This window comes from Callorhinus ursinus, unplaced genomic scaffold (assembly GCF_003265705.2).
Source record: "Callorhinus ursinus isolate GAN/ISIS: 27379988/994484 unplaced genomic scaffold, GSC_fseal_2.0 scaffold9, whole genome shotgun sequence".
Lineage (NCBI taxonomy): Eukaryota > Metazoa > Chordata > Mammalia > Carnivora > Otariidae > Callorhinus > Callorhinus ursinus.
In genome coordinates this window covers 9,856,540-9,870,201 of record NW_027397071.1, presented here as the reverse complement: position 1 = coordinate 9,870,201, position 13,662 = coordinate 9,856,540, and the positions used below count along the sequence as shown (strand labels likewise).

The 13,662-nt window shown below is 44.9% G+C and overlaps 1 protein-coding gene across 4 annotated transcripts in view; it reads right to left on the bottom strand.

Annotated features, from left to right (window-relative positions):
• Nucleotides 1–13,145, bottom strand: part of SORT1 (sortilin 1) — a 63,528-nt gene extending 50,383 nt beyond the window's left edge. Inside the window, exon 1 of one of the 4 annotated variants that reach the window (XM_025872349.2) lies at nt 12,785–13,145. In XM_025872349.2, the coding sequence (XP_025728134.1) occupies nt 12,785–13,093 (309 nt within the window). In that variant the 5' untranslated portion in view covers nt 13,094–13,145. Of the gene's footprint in view, nt 1–11,415; nt 11,435–12,784 lie in introns of those variants that run through there. The other 3 variants (XM_025872347.2, XM_025872348.2, XM_073896196.1) reach the window with 3 other exon arrangements.
• Nucleotides 13,146–13,662: the final 517 nt, after the last annotated feature.

Below are 13,662 nucleotides of genomic sequence, written 5' to 3'. Positions count from 1 at the left end.
CTACCCCCACCCTTAAGAATTCGTCGCAGGGGGATAATGACACGTCTTGACAAAGGATGTTCGTACCTGGATGTCTATTGCAGCTAATAACTACTGAGCACTCCCTGTAGGCCGTCCACTGTGTGAAGGCGTCTTAACACATTATCATTTAATCCATGTAACAAAGCCATAAGATACATAAGATATCGTTCTCTCTGTATATTCTAGGTGAAGGTTAAAGCTTTATTAAATATGCTACAACGTGCAATGAAACATAGTGGGTGCTGCTGAAAATGTTTCTGGTATTCACTGACACTGGAGGATATTCCCAACGTACTGCCTAAAAAGCAAGTGACAGAAGAGTGTGTAAAATCCTGTGTGGGTCCTTACGTATATGTGCTGCTGAAGCAAGCAGTGTGTGGGTCCTTATGGTTAAAAGTTACCTGAAGGGAGGTCCTTCAGAAAATCAATAGCAACTGTCTCTAAATGGTAGAATTTATGGGGATACTTTCTCTTCTTTACAGTTTTTCTGGACTGCCTGAATTACTCCCCACCCCACCTCCGACTATCAGGAATCATGTTTAAAAATAAAACTATAGGGGCGCCTGGGTGGCTCAGTCAGTTGGGCATCTGCCTTTGGCTGAGGTCATGATCCCAGGGTCCTGGGATCGAGTCCCACATCAGGCTCCCTGCTCACAGGGAGCCTGCTTCTCCCTCTCCCACTCCCCCTGCTTGTGTTCCCTCTCTCGCTGTCTCTCTCTCTCTGTCAAATAAATAAATAAAATCTTTAAAAAAATAAAAATAAAAACTATATTATTTTTATTTTGAAAAAGGGATATATAAAAGAGTGGTATAAAAAGTATACATAGACCATGTCAAGTTTATTCTTCTATTACACCGGCTAACGGGATGAAACAGAAGGTTCCAGGACAGGTCAGAGAGCCCCGCTCCTCCCAGCCACACTAAAATAGGTGGTCTCGATTTAAGGTAGACTTCCTCATACCACATCCCAACGTCATTATTCACTGACACACTCATAGTCTTCCATTCATCACCTGTTGAACAGTGATTTCTAATGTCCCAGATGGCACTGACAGCCATTTGTTGCCCCCAGTAGGGAAGCTCTGGGCAGCAGGGAATCGTTGGCTGGCATTTATAACCAAATTGGTTTTCAGGGACTCATTATGGCAGAAATTAGGGGACAGCTTGTACTACCTTCTCTGAAACACATCCACCTTGACAGCTGATGATAAGATTTATCCATGCATTTATTGCCTACCATATTAAAGTCTGAGGTCCACACATTTTAGAGACCATGAATGAACACAAATGTCCATTTCTGTGGTCCTGTAGCCAATCGCTAGCTCCGTCTGGAAAAAGAGAAAGGCCACAAAACACAACATGCTTCATGGGGATAACTTTGTTATCCTTTGTTATCTAATTAAACCAGAAGCCTAATTAAATTACGGTTGCTATAGCTCAGAGAACTTAAAGTTGGTCGTGCGAGTCACTGTAGCTTAGAAAGAAAACTTGGTAATGAGAAACTTCTGCCTGTCTTAGTTACATACCTGATCAGGTATGAACCAAATGTGGGTCAGTTTCACAGGGTTGACCCCAGGTGAAAAGCCACTCGTAGATGACCCGACCATTCTGCCATCAGGAGCCACTTCTCTGGCTAGTAAACAAGGGAATGAATCCCATGATGGCATCCTTCACACACATTCCTTCTTTGGACAAGTACCTCTGTGTGTCTACCATGCGCCATGCCCTATTTGGAGCCCCGGGGAAACAGTAGTGAGAGTCCCTGTTCTGGGCTCATGGAGCATTTATACCCCAAAACACACTTCCTACAGAAGTCTAAAAATGAAGTCTAAGCATGCTAGACCTTTAATCTAGAGACGACAGCCTGTCAGAGTGAAAATACAACTACAAAAGTGGGTGTGAAAGCCCAGTCCAGTAACTCACTGGTTGGAAAAACAGGCTCAAATTATTTTCTCTCTTGGGAATCCACTTCCTCAGAAGTAAAACTGAATTATGCTCCTTCGCTCAGTGGAATAATAGGTATCAAATGAAATAACATACAAAGGCAAGGCCCTGGTGATCCCATAGAAGCTGGAAATTTAAGATTCAGGCTTCCAAACCTCAACTAGGGACAGACAGGACACAGTGCGGTGCAGAAGAGGTCTGGGACACAGCCGGGGTGATGCTCTTGCAGGCAGGAAGGAAATCTTCACAGAATTCAGTTCTGTTAAATAAGGCGCTGCTGAGATCATAAAACATGAGCTAAAAATAAGATCACAAATGTTCCAGTTCTCATGGAGACTATTCTTAGAAATGAAAACGCTAAACACAAAACATTACACAAGTTTTCATACTTACTCAATTATTCAGAGATTTCTGCAAGGCAAGACGATACAGAGAAGAGCACTGGGCTAACAGTCAATATGAATTTTATTTCCAGCTCTGCCGAAAGCTGTGTGAACTTGAGCAGTGCAACCTAACTTCACCACCAAGGTGAGGGGGCTGGAGTGCCAACACCTCTAGTCCTTATAAGCTTTAAAATTCTATGACTCATCAATAATTTAACCACTCTGTTTGCTTTTCCACTGCTCTTTGTTCAAAACAAACAAAAACCAACTCAGCTTCCGGGCTCCACAGTACTTTAGTGTTGAAAGGGGAGAGCAACAGCAACCTGCGTTAGATAGAAACCCCAATGACCTGAACACTCACTGGAAGGAAGCAAGGGAGACCTCTGATGCCAGGATCTGTGCAGTAGAAATCTATGCATTTGACCTCTAAGATAAACCTGCAGACCATCACTCTATCAATTTGCTAAACTTGTCAGAATTACCTACAATTAGTAATCCATTTTCTTAGTTCACAGAAGAAGCAAATAAAATTTAGGGGATAGTGTGTCTCAAGACAGGGTCAGCAGCAAAAAGAACAGGATTTTGCAAGGGGATTATCATTTCTGCAGAACAAAAAAGTAAGCTTCAACAAGTGGACAATGGGCTGTTCAAAGAAAGGGGAGAAAATGGCCCCACATATCTCAACAGACCTTGAGGGCATGAATGCCACACTGCATTAAAATAATGTGAGCAGTGGCATAGCATAGTTTAATCTCTCTTCTTAAATGATCCGGGGTCATAGTGTTGACTAAGAAGGCAGAGAAATAGTTTAGAAAGATTCCCATTAAACAAAAACAAAAACAAAAAAACCTTTGGCACTTAAAAGGGTGGGCTTAGTTTTGGAAAAATTCACTTTCATGGGATATCTCAATTCTCATTATGCCCAATAAATGAGCTAAATTTCAAAACAGTTAGCATTTACTTTTTACATCTTAGTCCCACTTCGTAGGAAGAAGTGATAAGTGGTAGGCCCCTGTCGCCAGCCACTGAGCCACCGCAGGTGGGGACGAAACCTTCACTGCCACCCCCGCCTGCTTCCAGATCCTCGGGCACACCAAGCTCCTTCCAGCCCCAGGCCTTCGAACATTTGGTTCTCCCTGTGATACTCCTACTGACCAAATTCTATTCATCTTCAAGTCTCAGTTTAAATAATTTCTCAGTGACTCAGTCCTTCCTAATGCCCCCAGACTAAAAGGACCTCTGTCAATTACTCTCCTGCCGTTACTTTTGTTCTTCTGGGTACTTAGCATATGTACAGTTACGTATTTGTTTAACATTCATGTTTTCTGCTGGTTCGTAAAAACAGGGGTCTCGTCTGCTGTGTCCCACCATCAGTTCCCAGGACTTGAGATCCAATACAATGCCCAACATCTAGAAGGTGTGCAATCAGCAATTGTTGAAGTAAAGAACAACAACAATGGTAGTGAACTTGTACGGAACACCTACGATATATAATATACCACTGCTCCCTTAGAGGTGAAGAAGCAGGCTCAAAGAGGTTCAGTAATTTGCCTGGAGCCACACAGCTGGTAGGTGGTGGGGCAAAGATGCAAACCCCTCTCTGTCTGATTCCAGACCACACACTGAATGACTGCTCTTTCCCTAGCACCATGTGAGGCAGAAATGGTGAAGGCAAAGCACGAGCATGGCCCCTACCTTTAAGACTGTAATCTGGGGAATAAACATTGAATGAATGAAAGTGAACATGAGATGGAATACTATAGTTAAATGCTAGCCTCCACAGCAGGGGAGTAAAGAAGAAAGCCACTAGATCTAGAAGGGCATTCAGACAGGAGGAAAGCCATGTGAACAAGGATGGAGACGCACAGAGCACATGACGGGCTCAAGGGCCTGGTGGAAAAGTCACACTAACTGGAAGAGAGGGTCAGCACAGGCCGGGGAGTGGTGAAATGTTAGCCTAAAGAGAGATGCACATAAGGAAAAATAAGTCCCCAACATTCTGGTCTGCCGTGCTTCCAAGCAAAGTTCCTGAGAAGTATCCATCACATCTCGTTACTATTTCTCCAAACTTCACAGAGGTGGGTACTGGGCAAAGCTAACAGCCGCGGCTCAGTTAACAAACGAGGGCGAAGCCGGCAAGGGGCCATTTCAGAGCTGTCAACTTAAAACCACAGTCACTGACTCCAATAAACTAGAGCTTAATGAAGCAGAAGTAGTGATTAAATGAGAAGCAGTCTTATTTTTTTATAACAGTAAATTCTTTAAAACCATAAGTAAACAACTATACTATAGAACTTGAAACTACCAGAACCAAATGACCGGGGATCTGATGACAGTGGGATTATTATTTCTCCTTCATCTCCCACAGCTTCAGGAAAGACTAGGGTGAGATAATCTCTCTCTCACCGTATACCCTTGTTCTTAAAATCCCAAGTCCAAGGACATAAGTAGTACATATTTCTCAATCCAGATTTGGTTTCTATGAGTACCCTTGATGATTCTCTAGGAACATGACAGCCAGGAAAAAAAAATTCAAGTGCATAAACAAATATTTGAGCATCTAATGGGTAATGCATCAGAAGCTTTGGAGAAATAATCATTGTAAGATATAATAGAGGATGAATACACACTAAATCCCACATCTCATTTAATCTTCACAATGATCTAACACATAGATATTAGGACACCCATTTTATAGATGAAAAAACCAAGACTCACTGAAATGAATCTATCCATGGTCACCACTCAAGTTTGAATCCAGCCAGGTCTGACCTAAGATCACGTTCCCTCTTAACCAGTGCCTCAAAGAACTGTCAATCATATTAACAAGTTAAAATTTTAATGTAATCATGAAGGTTAAAAAAAAAAAAAAGGACACATACGCTTCTCACATTTCTGCCAATCTTCACTCACCCCCCCTCTTGCCACCCCCACCCAAGCCTGTCACCCAACCCTGCCAAGTGATAAAACCACCTCACCTCATGTATCTCCTTTTATGCACGTGTTCCTCTGGAGTTGGTATTTATCAGGATCATTTGGCTGATAATTGGGCCCTGTGGAGTCATTAGCTAGATCAACAGGCTTATTAAAAAATGACATAAATCACACATATGGTACTCCAAGGTTTTCAAAACATTTTCTCTTCAAAGCCTCTGATAATGCTCCATTTTATATGACGGGAAACTGAGGCTAAAAAAGGCTAACAGAGCTCTGCTGAAGGTTCAATGACTGTACAGAGCAGAGAATTCACAACTCTAGGACTTACAACTGGGGCCTGTAACCTTGCCTTATCCCTAAAGCAAATGCATTGATTTAAAACATCTCTATGAGGGCCGCCTGGATGGTTCAGTCAGTTAAGCATCTGCCTTCAGCTCAGGTCATGATCCTGGGGTCCTGGGATAGAGCCCCACAACGGGCTCGCTGCTCAGCAGACAGTGCTTCTCCCTCTCCCTCTGCTGCTCCCCCTTACTTATGTTCTCACTCTCTCTCTTTCTCAAATAAAAATCTTAAAAAAAAAATAAAACCAAAAACATCTCTATGAAACACTTCCAAACGTTGCACCATGTTGGGACATCTGTGTTCTACTCTCAGTTCTTGGCCCACACACAAAGTCATTTAGCCTCATCAGTAAAAGTAAGAGCTCTGACCAGCTAATCAGCCTAACAATCTATGATTCAAACCGTTAAGCACATTATCAGCAAGAATTCAACCTCATCCTGTTCACAAATATTAAGAAAAGAGAAATCTGTTCATTGGCTTCACCATCTTACAGCGCCTGGGTTTCTAACACCTTGGCTCACATTCTCCTCCAATAAGGTCCAGGAGTCCAAGAGTGTTCCTTAGAACCTTTAGCACTTCAAGTATAAAAGGTGGTCTGCCCTGCCCTCTATTCTGCTCTCCTGTTGGACGTATTCTTCAAGACTGCAGCAATGGTCAACCTCTAAATGGTCAACTCTTCTCGGCTCCCCATTTCCACCTTTGGTTTCTCCAGCTCTAGCCTCATGTCTAACACTACCCGTTAAAAGATGTTCCCCAGGAAGTCTCAATGCACAACTCCCTGCCCAGACCTCCCCTCTCTTTCCTCCTCCTGCCCCTGCCCAAGACCTACCTTTTTTGACGTCTCTATATGTTTTCCTGGAAACCTTAGACATACTCCTCATCAGCTACTTCTACCCCACAGAAACTTTCCAATGACCATTCCCTGAGCACGTCCTGGATTTCCCTACCATCATGCCTTTACAGATCTCCCTAAGAATTATCTCCATACCTTGATTCTCTCTTCATCCAGGAAGCCTTCCCAGACCACCGCACTGTAGTGGGCACGCCTTCTTCAAAAATTCTTCCAAACTTTCATCGAGCCATCTCTGAACACTTAATCCTTAAAGCAGCACCAATGAGGATATCTTTAATGTTTGCCTTGGATGTCCAAAGGCCTGGACTCCACTATATGTAGTTTAGTAAGTGCTTAAATGAATGACATTGACACAAAACATTTTGATAAAACTTTTTATTTCACCCTCCAAATAATCCTAAAGCTGCTTCTCTAATTTAAAAAACTATAATAATGGTCAGAGAAGTTAAGTGATTGTCCATGATCACACAGCTATAAACCAGCAGAGCCAGGACTCAAATCTGGGTATTGAGATCTCTCTTTTGAATTTTGTATACAACATTTGAATCCCTGCGACAAATAATAGGTACCAAATAGACATCTGATTTGAACTATCATGTCTGGGAAGTATAATCAAAATTTTCCTTCCCAGTTCAATTCTCTTAGTCCTTCAGGGTGATCTTACTGTTGAACCAGACTTGCAAACTGGCTTAAGTACCATATCAGAACTTAGTTTCTTAGAACACACAGGAAGAAAAGAACAAAAGTCTTAACAAAAGCAAATATGAGATAGTATTCAAGCCCTAGAAGGAAAAATAAAACAAACAAAACATACATTTTCTTCTGATGAAAAAAAAATCAAGTCAATTAATCATTCATATGTTTCTAACTAGCACAGGGCTGAGTACATTTATGGTAAGCTGACCATCTATTTTCAAAAACAAAAGCAGCCAGAACAAAAAAAAAAAAAAAAAAAGTCCCAGTTTTGGCAAAGTACTGTAGGGAAGGAAAAAAAACAAATTTACTGTTATATGTTTACTGGGTTTGCTTTTGGACTATCCAAGCTAGTAGTTTTGCTTAGCATTAGATTTTTCAGACAACAAAGAATGATAAAGTATTACCCCCCGCCCAAAAACGAGTCAAATGTCTTTCATAATTATATGAAAAAAAATACTCCTGCTATCTTGAAGAACATTCGTATTTCAGTTAAGCAAGCTCTGGAGGTGGTAACAAATTACCCCCAGATGTGAAATCCGGGCTATGTTCAAGTTCAACTAGGAAGCAGAACAGCTGCAATTTGCTTCTAAATTTGGAATCAACCAACATTTGTGATCACAACCCCTGGCCTCCCCGTCTTCCATATGAATCAGAATTTTTTAGACATTTTAAATCTAATCCAAAATTTCTCATGTTGTAGATGAGGAATTGAGAGCTAGATACCAAAATGTAAAACAGAAAATAAATTGCATTCACAGAAAACTTTCTCAGCAAAACACCACAGGCTCCGAATGGAAGATTCTGTTTTTGCTGTGGTTTCCTGAGACTAGGATTCAGGGTAGAGTGGGGAAAATAGCCTCAATCTTTAAACAACAACAACAACAACAGAAAAAACCTCCACATGTCCGGCATTCACCTAACAACCTCTATGGGTATGAACTGTCTGTCATGATGATTCATTCAACCCAGCTAGCTCAAAGCCACATATTACTAACCCAACTTTGACTATAGTCACTATTAGAACAATAAAAAAACCTGTCTAGAACAGCTTGAAATTGACCAGCATGTTCCTCAAGCCCCATTACTCCTCAAACCCACCTACACACAGATCGGTGAGGCCACTCAGACGAAGGGAAGAACAAATTTTCACCAAATTTTTAAAAAGAATAAAAGATGCCAAAGAAACACTAGTTACAAAGGGATGGGAAGGTAATTGAAAAATTTTGGAGATTTACAAATGCAATATCTATTTCATAATATTTTTAGAGCAACTGTCACAGTGCCTTTTGCAAGAAAAGCTGTATTTTTAATTACATGTCAAGTTTGATAGTTTTACCTGCCGTAATATTAGTTTCTAACCATATAAAACATCTGAGCATCATTTCTCCAGTCTCAAAACACAGTTCACTTTCTGTAAGGACAGAACTTGAAGGGCGCCTGGGTGGCAAAGTCGGTTGAGTGTCCAACTCTTGGTTTCGGGTCAGGTTGTGATCTCACAGTCGTGAGATCGAGCCCCAGATTGGGCTCTGCACTCAGCGTGGAGTCTGCTTGGGATTTTCTCCCCCTCTCCCTCTGCTCCTCCTGCTCATGCTCTCTTTCTCTCTCTAAAATAAATAAATAAATCTTTAAAAAAAAAAAAGACGGAACTTGAGGGGTAGGATTGGATAGAAAGGGAGGGAGAAGAGCAGACATCACTCCTGCTCCGACTATTACCACTCAGTGTTAAGCACTGCCCTTCCTGTGAGGATCTTACAAGGATAACAGGCCAACTAGGACAAAGTTGGGGAGCACAGCCTCTGTAGTCACCCACTGAGGATCCAATGCTTGTTGGCAAGAGCTGATTGGAAATCGGCAAAGTGCAGGAGAAGCTGCTAAGAGCCTCTGTGAACCTGACATGAAAGATCAGATCAAAACAGCAGGATGGAGAGCCTATTACTATTAGCATTTCAGAAAGAAAATAACCATTAGAAATTGGCCAGAACATAGGCCTTCTTCCAATTATTTCCACAAACAGGAGACTCAGATTTCTAATTAAAAATCACTATGCACAGAGCCAAATATCTGAGTCAGCAGAGAACTTCCCTAATTGTTACCCTGCATTCCCTCTGAGCCATTTGTCCTGCCTGGATAGCTCTCTACCCTCACCCCAACCAAACCACAGATGAAGACTAACCTTTCCCCAGATAAATACACTTCATCAAATCTGCTGATACTCGTAACTGAAATCCGCAACGCAGAAGTCATTTTAACAGCCCTTAGGGGTTAAAGGTCTGATTAGTACACTGCATGGGAGTAGGATCCTCATGGGGATTCTGCTCATTCTGCTCAACCAGGACCAAGAAGGAAATCCTACAGAATTCCTATTCTTTGACCCCTGTGTATAACAAATGGGTGGACCAGGGCTCAAGAGAACATTAACTCGAGGGTGAGGATGGAAGTGCTAGGGAAGGTAGTATGGAGAGAGACTGCATGTTGGAATACATGAGGCAGTCAGAAAGTTCCGGGGCAGCTAAAGGCACTGACCTTCAGATTTCCGGGTATGACAATGATCCACAACAGGCTAGGAGCGGCAGCTCCCTGAACTTCCAACAGGCACATTCAGTCCTGTCAGCGTGGACTCAGCCCTGCCAGCACCAGCAAACAAACACGCACATTCTTCTCAGAGCCGACATGCCATACAACAGTCTCTCTACAGGGCCTGTTTATTTAAGAAACCAGATGCTTTGATGTTGGGGCACAAGTTGGGAAGTTCTGTGTAAAGAAGTAGTTAATGACAGGAGCAGAGGGAGGACAGAGAATGAGCAACAATTTCTGGCTTTTAATCATAAGTTTTGAAAATTTTAAGGAAATTATCAAATGGTCTGAACACAGGAATGAGAAGTAAGGAAATTATGTCAGCAACCACCGTAACTATGGCCAAAGCATTTCATCTAAGACAGTTTTCATGCCTAACCTCAAAGGGGTACTTATAGGAGGAATGTTTTGAAGCAATCCAACTTAGAAACCAACATTAATAAAATCTTCTGTGCTTGCTCAATTTCTCTCATGTGCAAAGGTTATACATGTCATGAATACTCCCAGCTCTCAAAGGAAAGAATCAGTTAAAAGTGTGGCATGAAAACAGTTTTGGGTTAAAGGCAAAAAGAAGGTTATTTCTTGAGTCTGAGAAAAGGGAATTTATAAATACACATACACACTTGCCGGATTTCATGAGGGAAGAAGCCATTTAGAGTACAGGTCTCCTAAAACCAGAAGAATATAAACGTGCTATCACCTTTAGTTTTACCTTGCTTTTTAAAGAAGATGAAAGGCCAAAATATTCTCACAAGCCAAACAAGCCATAGGTCTAGGAAATTTGCTAAAACCTTCGGAGGCTTTTCATTGTCCAGTCTGAATTATCTTTTCTTTTATCTTGGTACCCCCAGTACCCAGCCCATCTTGGATATCTGGACGGTACTCTCATACACTGACTATATGAATTCATGTGGCTTAACATGAACAGCAAGTTTTAACAAATAAGAGGAGAACCAAGAACCTTTGGTTTTTCCTCAGGAATTGAATCCTGTCATCTTATGAGAAACTACTCTAAATGGCACTTCCCCAGCTGTACAAAAGCATACAATATCCCTGATAAAAAATTGTTTTCCCATGCTGATACTTTTATTTCACACTGTTTATAAAGGGTCCCTAAATACTAGATTTCTTCAATAGAGTTCAGGATGATTTATCAGGACTTCTAAAAATAAAGAACTGAAAAGCAAAACAGACTACTACATAACAATTCTGGGTTAAGGACATGGACCTCTAAGAACTGCTTTACTCAACCATTTCTAAGGTGAAGATTATTAACCGGCTTCACTTTCATCATATTTACATGTTATAAACCGGGGGTGATGTCTGGAAAAGAGACCATGGGTGATTAACAAGTGCAAAAAGAGCTACTTAAAATTAGGTCACCAAAAGAAGACTGAGGGAAAAACGCCAAAAAAAAAAAAAATTCACTGGAAACAGTAGCGAAATAAAATGAGAGAAATAGAGGGAAGCTTCAAAGAACAAGGTTTCAGGTCTGCTCTTGAGTCTATCTGGCCTAAGTATCCCCTGAGCCAGTTTTTTCAACCTCTAGCTTTAGAAATCAATAGTTTACAAAAGACGTATCAAGTCAAACCAATCAGGGAATAAATCCAGCAGTAGCAGCACGTCCTAAGGTAGGTCAACCAGCAAGAGAAGAGTCTAAAATACGGGGTAAGAATGCCATGTCCAGCTGACTCCAGGAAGGAAGTGGTCCTGTTGTTAAGTTCGGAGTCAGTGCTGTAAAGCCTTCCTCAACTCCCCACTCGGAGATGGAAGTCCACACCATTCTGTTTTCCTCCGTAAACAGGAAGTCGTCCCAGGACGCATTCCACCCTATCTGCATCCAAGTGGTCCCACACGTCAGCACTGGTTTGGCCACCTTTACACAGCTGCTGCCTGTGTGGCCTTCGGTGGGGCTCTCCCTGACTGCCTGTGCCCTGACCCCACGTCTGAGAATTCTGCACAGGTATCAATTATAGTCCAGGCAGAGGGAGAAAGCTAGTTCAAGGCGAGACTGAGATTTGGCCGACAGGGAACTGGTCATACACGGACAAGTGCAGTAAGCCACTCATCTCTGGCCCTCTGTGCAACACTTTTTGTAAGAGGAAGGGATGCGATGGAGAATATGTCACATTGAGAATATACTGTACAAATACGGGTGGCAGCAATTAAACCATCAGTTCTTGGAAACACATGAGGAAGATGCCCATGTTGCAGCAAGGAGCCAGGACCTTCTTAACAATGGGCTTTGTCAAGCCAGTAGTGTGCAAAGGTTGAGGGGCTTGTCCCCCGGGGAGAGAACTACCACAATTTTTAAAGTTTCTGACTAGGACCGAGCGCAAAGGAGAATATCTGCAACGTGTGTCCTAACTGTAGGAAATCTTGTTACAACGGAATGAAGACAACCTGGTCCGAGTCCAATGCCAGGATCGAAGGTCAAACTGAAGGCGGAAGAGAGATCACATATATACCGTCACCCCATTTCCAAGCTTGTTCCTTTACCTATTAAAATACACACAGTAACCTAAGAGCTGCTGTGGGATTTCTGAACACCGCCTACCCACCCTGAAAGTACTGACCCAGCGAGGACACACCTTTGCTTCTGCGCAGCACAACTTCTCCAAGCACTTAAGAGGTAATTATTCTTCCAGCCTCCTAGTGGGTTATAGCGTTACTGGGTCCTGATTATTTACACAGACGCAAAACAACGACCCTCAAGAGATTTTGACAACTTAAAAAGAATGCCGTGAAAGTCTAAGGCGGCCTCCCCTGTGACGAAACACAGCCGCGCGGGCCGCGGCGTCCCGGGGGCCGCTCCGGGCCGGACTCCGCCCGCCGCAGTTTCGGGGCCGCGGCCCGGGGCGGGGGGGCGCGGGCGGCGCGGGGCCGGCGAGCGGCCCGGGTCTCCCCGGCGGAGACGCGAGGCGCACGGACGAAGAAGGAGGGACGGGCCGCGCGGGCGGGGCAGGCGGCCGCCGGGGGGCCCGGGGGCGGCACCTCGCAGTCCGGGCGGCGCCCGGGCCCGGCGCCCGCTCACCTGGTGCGTGTTGTTGGCCAGCTTGGCGACGAAGTCCCGGACCCGGCCGCAGTCCTGATCCTCCTCGAGCGCGCTGCGGCGCCAACGGCCGCTGCGGGGAACCGGGCCCCCGGGCGCGGCCGCGCGCAGCCCCCAGCTCACCCCGACGGGGCCGGACCAGCGCGACAGCGGCGCAGCGGGCGGCGGCGGCGCGTCCAGCCGGTCCTGGCCGAGGGTCGCCCGCGGCAGCAGCTGGAGGAGGAGGAGGAGGAGGCCGAGGCCGTGGGGCCAGCGCGAGAGGCAGTCCACAGCTCCCCGGGGCCGCTCCATCGCCGCCAAATGCCGACGCCGCCGACACCTGCCGCCCGGCGCGCCCGCCCACCCCCGCCGGCGGCGCGCCACACCCCCGAGCCGGAGCCGGGCGCTCCTTGGATACGCGCAGCCGGGCCTCTCCGCCCCCATAGGCTGGCCGCCTGTCCTTCTTCCCCAGTCCACTCCTCATTGGCTCGCGTCGCCTCCGGCTTCGGGGGTCCTGGATTCGGATGCCAAGATGCGGGACTGATTGGCTGGAACGTGGCAGAGACCGCTGAGGTCATCCCCCCATCGCCTGACGTCTCCGGGTCCCGGCTTCCAGAGTTAGCATAGGAGCTTCCCCCACCTCCCGCGAAGCCCCCTGCTCGTGGCGCCCGGACCCCTGGCTGCTCCCTCTGGCACCCTCAGGTTGGGGACCGGGTTATGCCCCCCACCCCGCCTCCCCCACAGACACCCCTAAAATTCCTTGGGTTGCGGCAGCGCCTGGAAAATCTCCTAAGGGAATCCCTCAGCTCGCTCAGCTGGAAAAGGGGGCCTCGTCATGAACCGGTGCTTCAGGTTTTTAACCCTCGCGTACTGGAGCACCC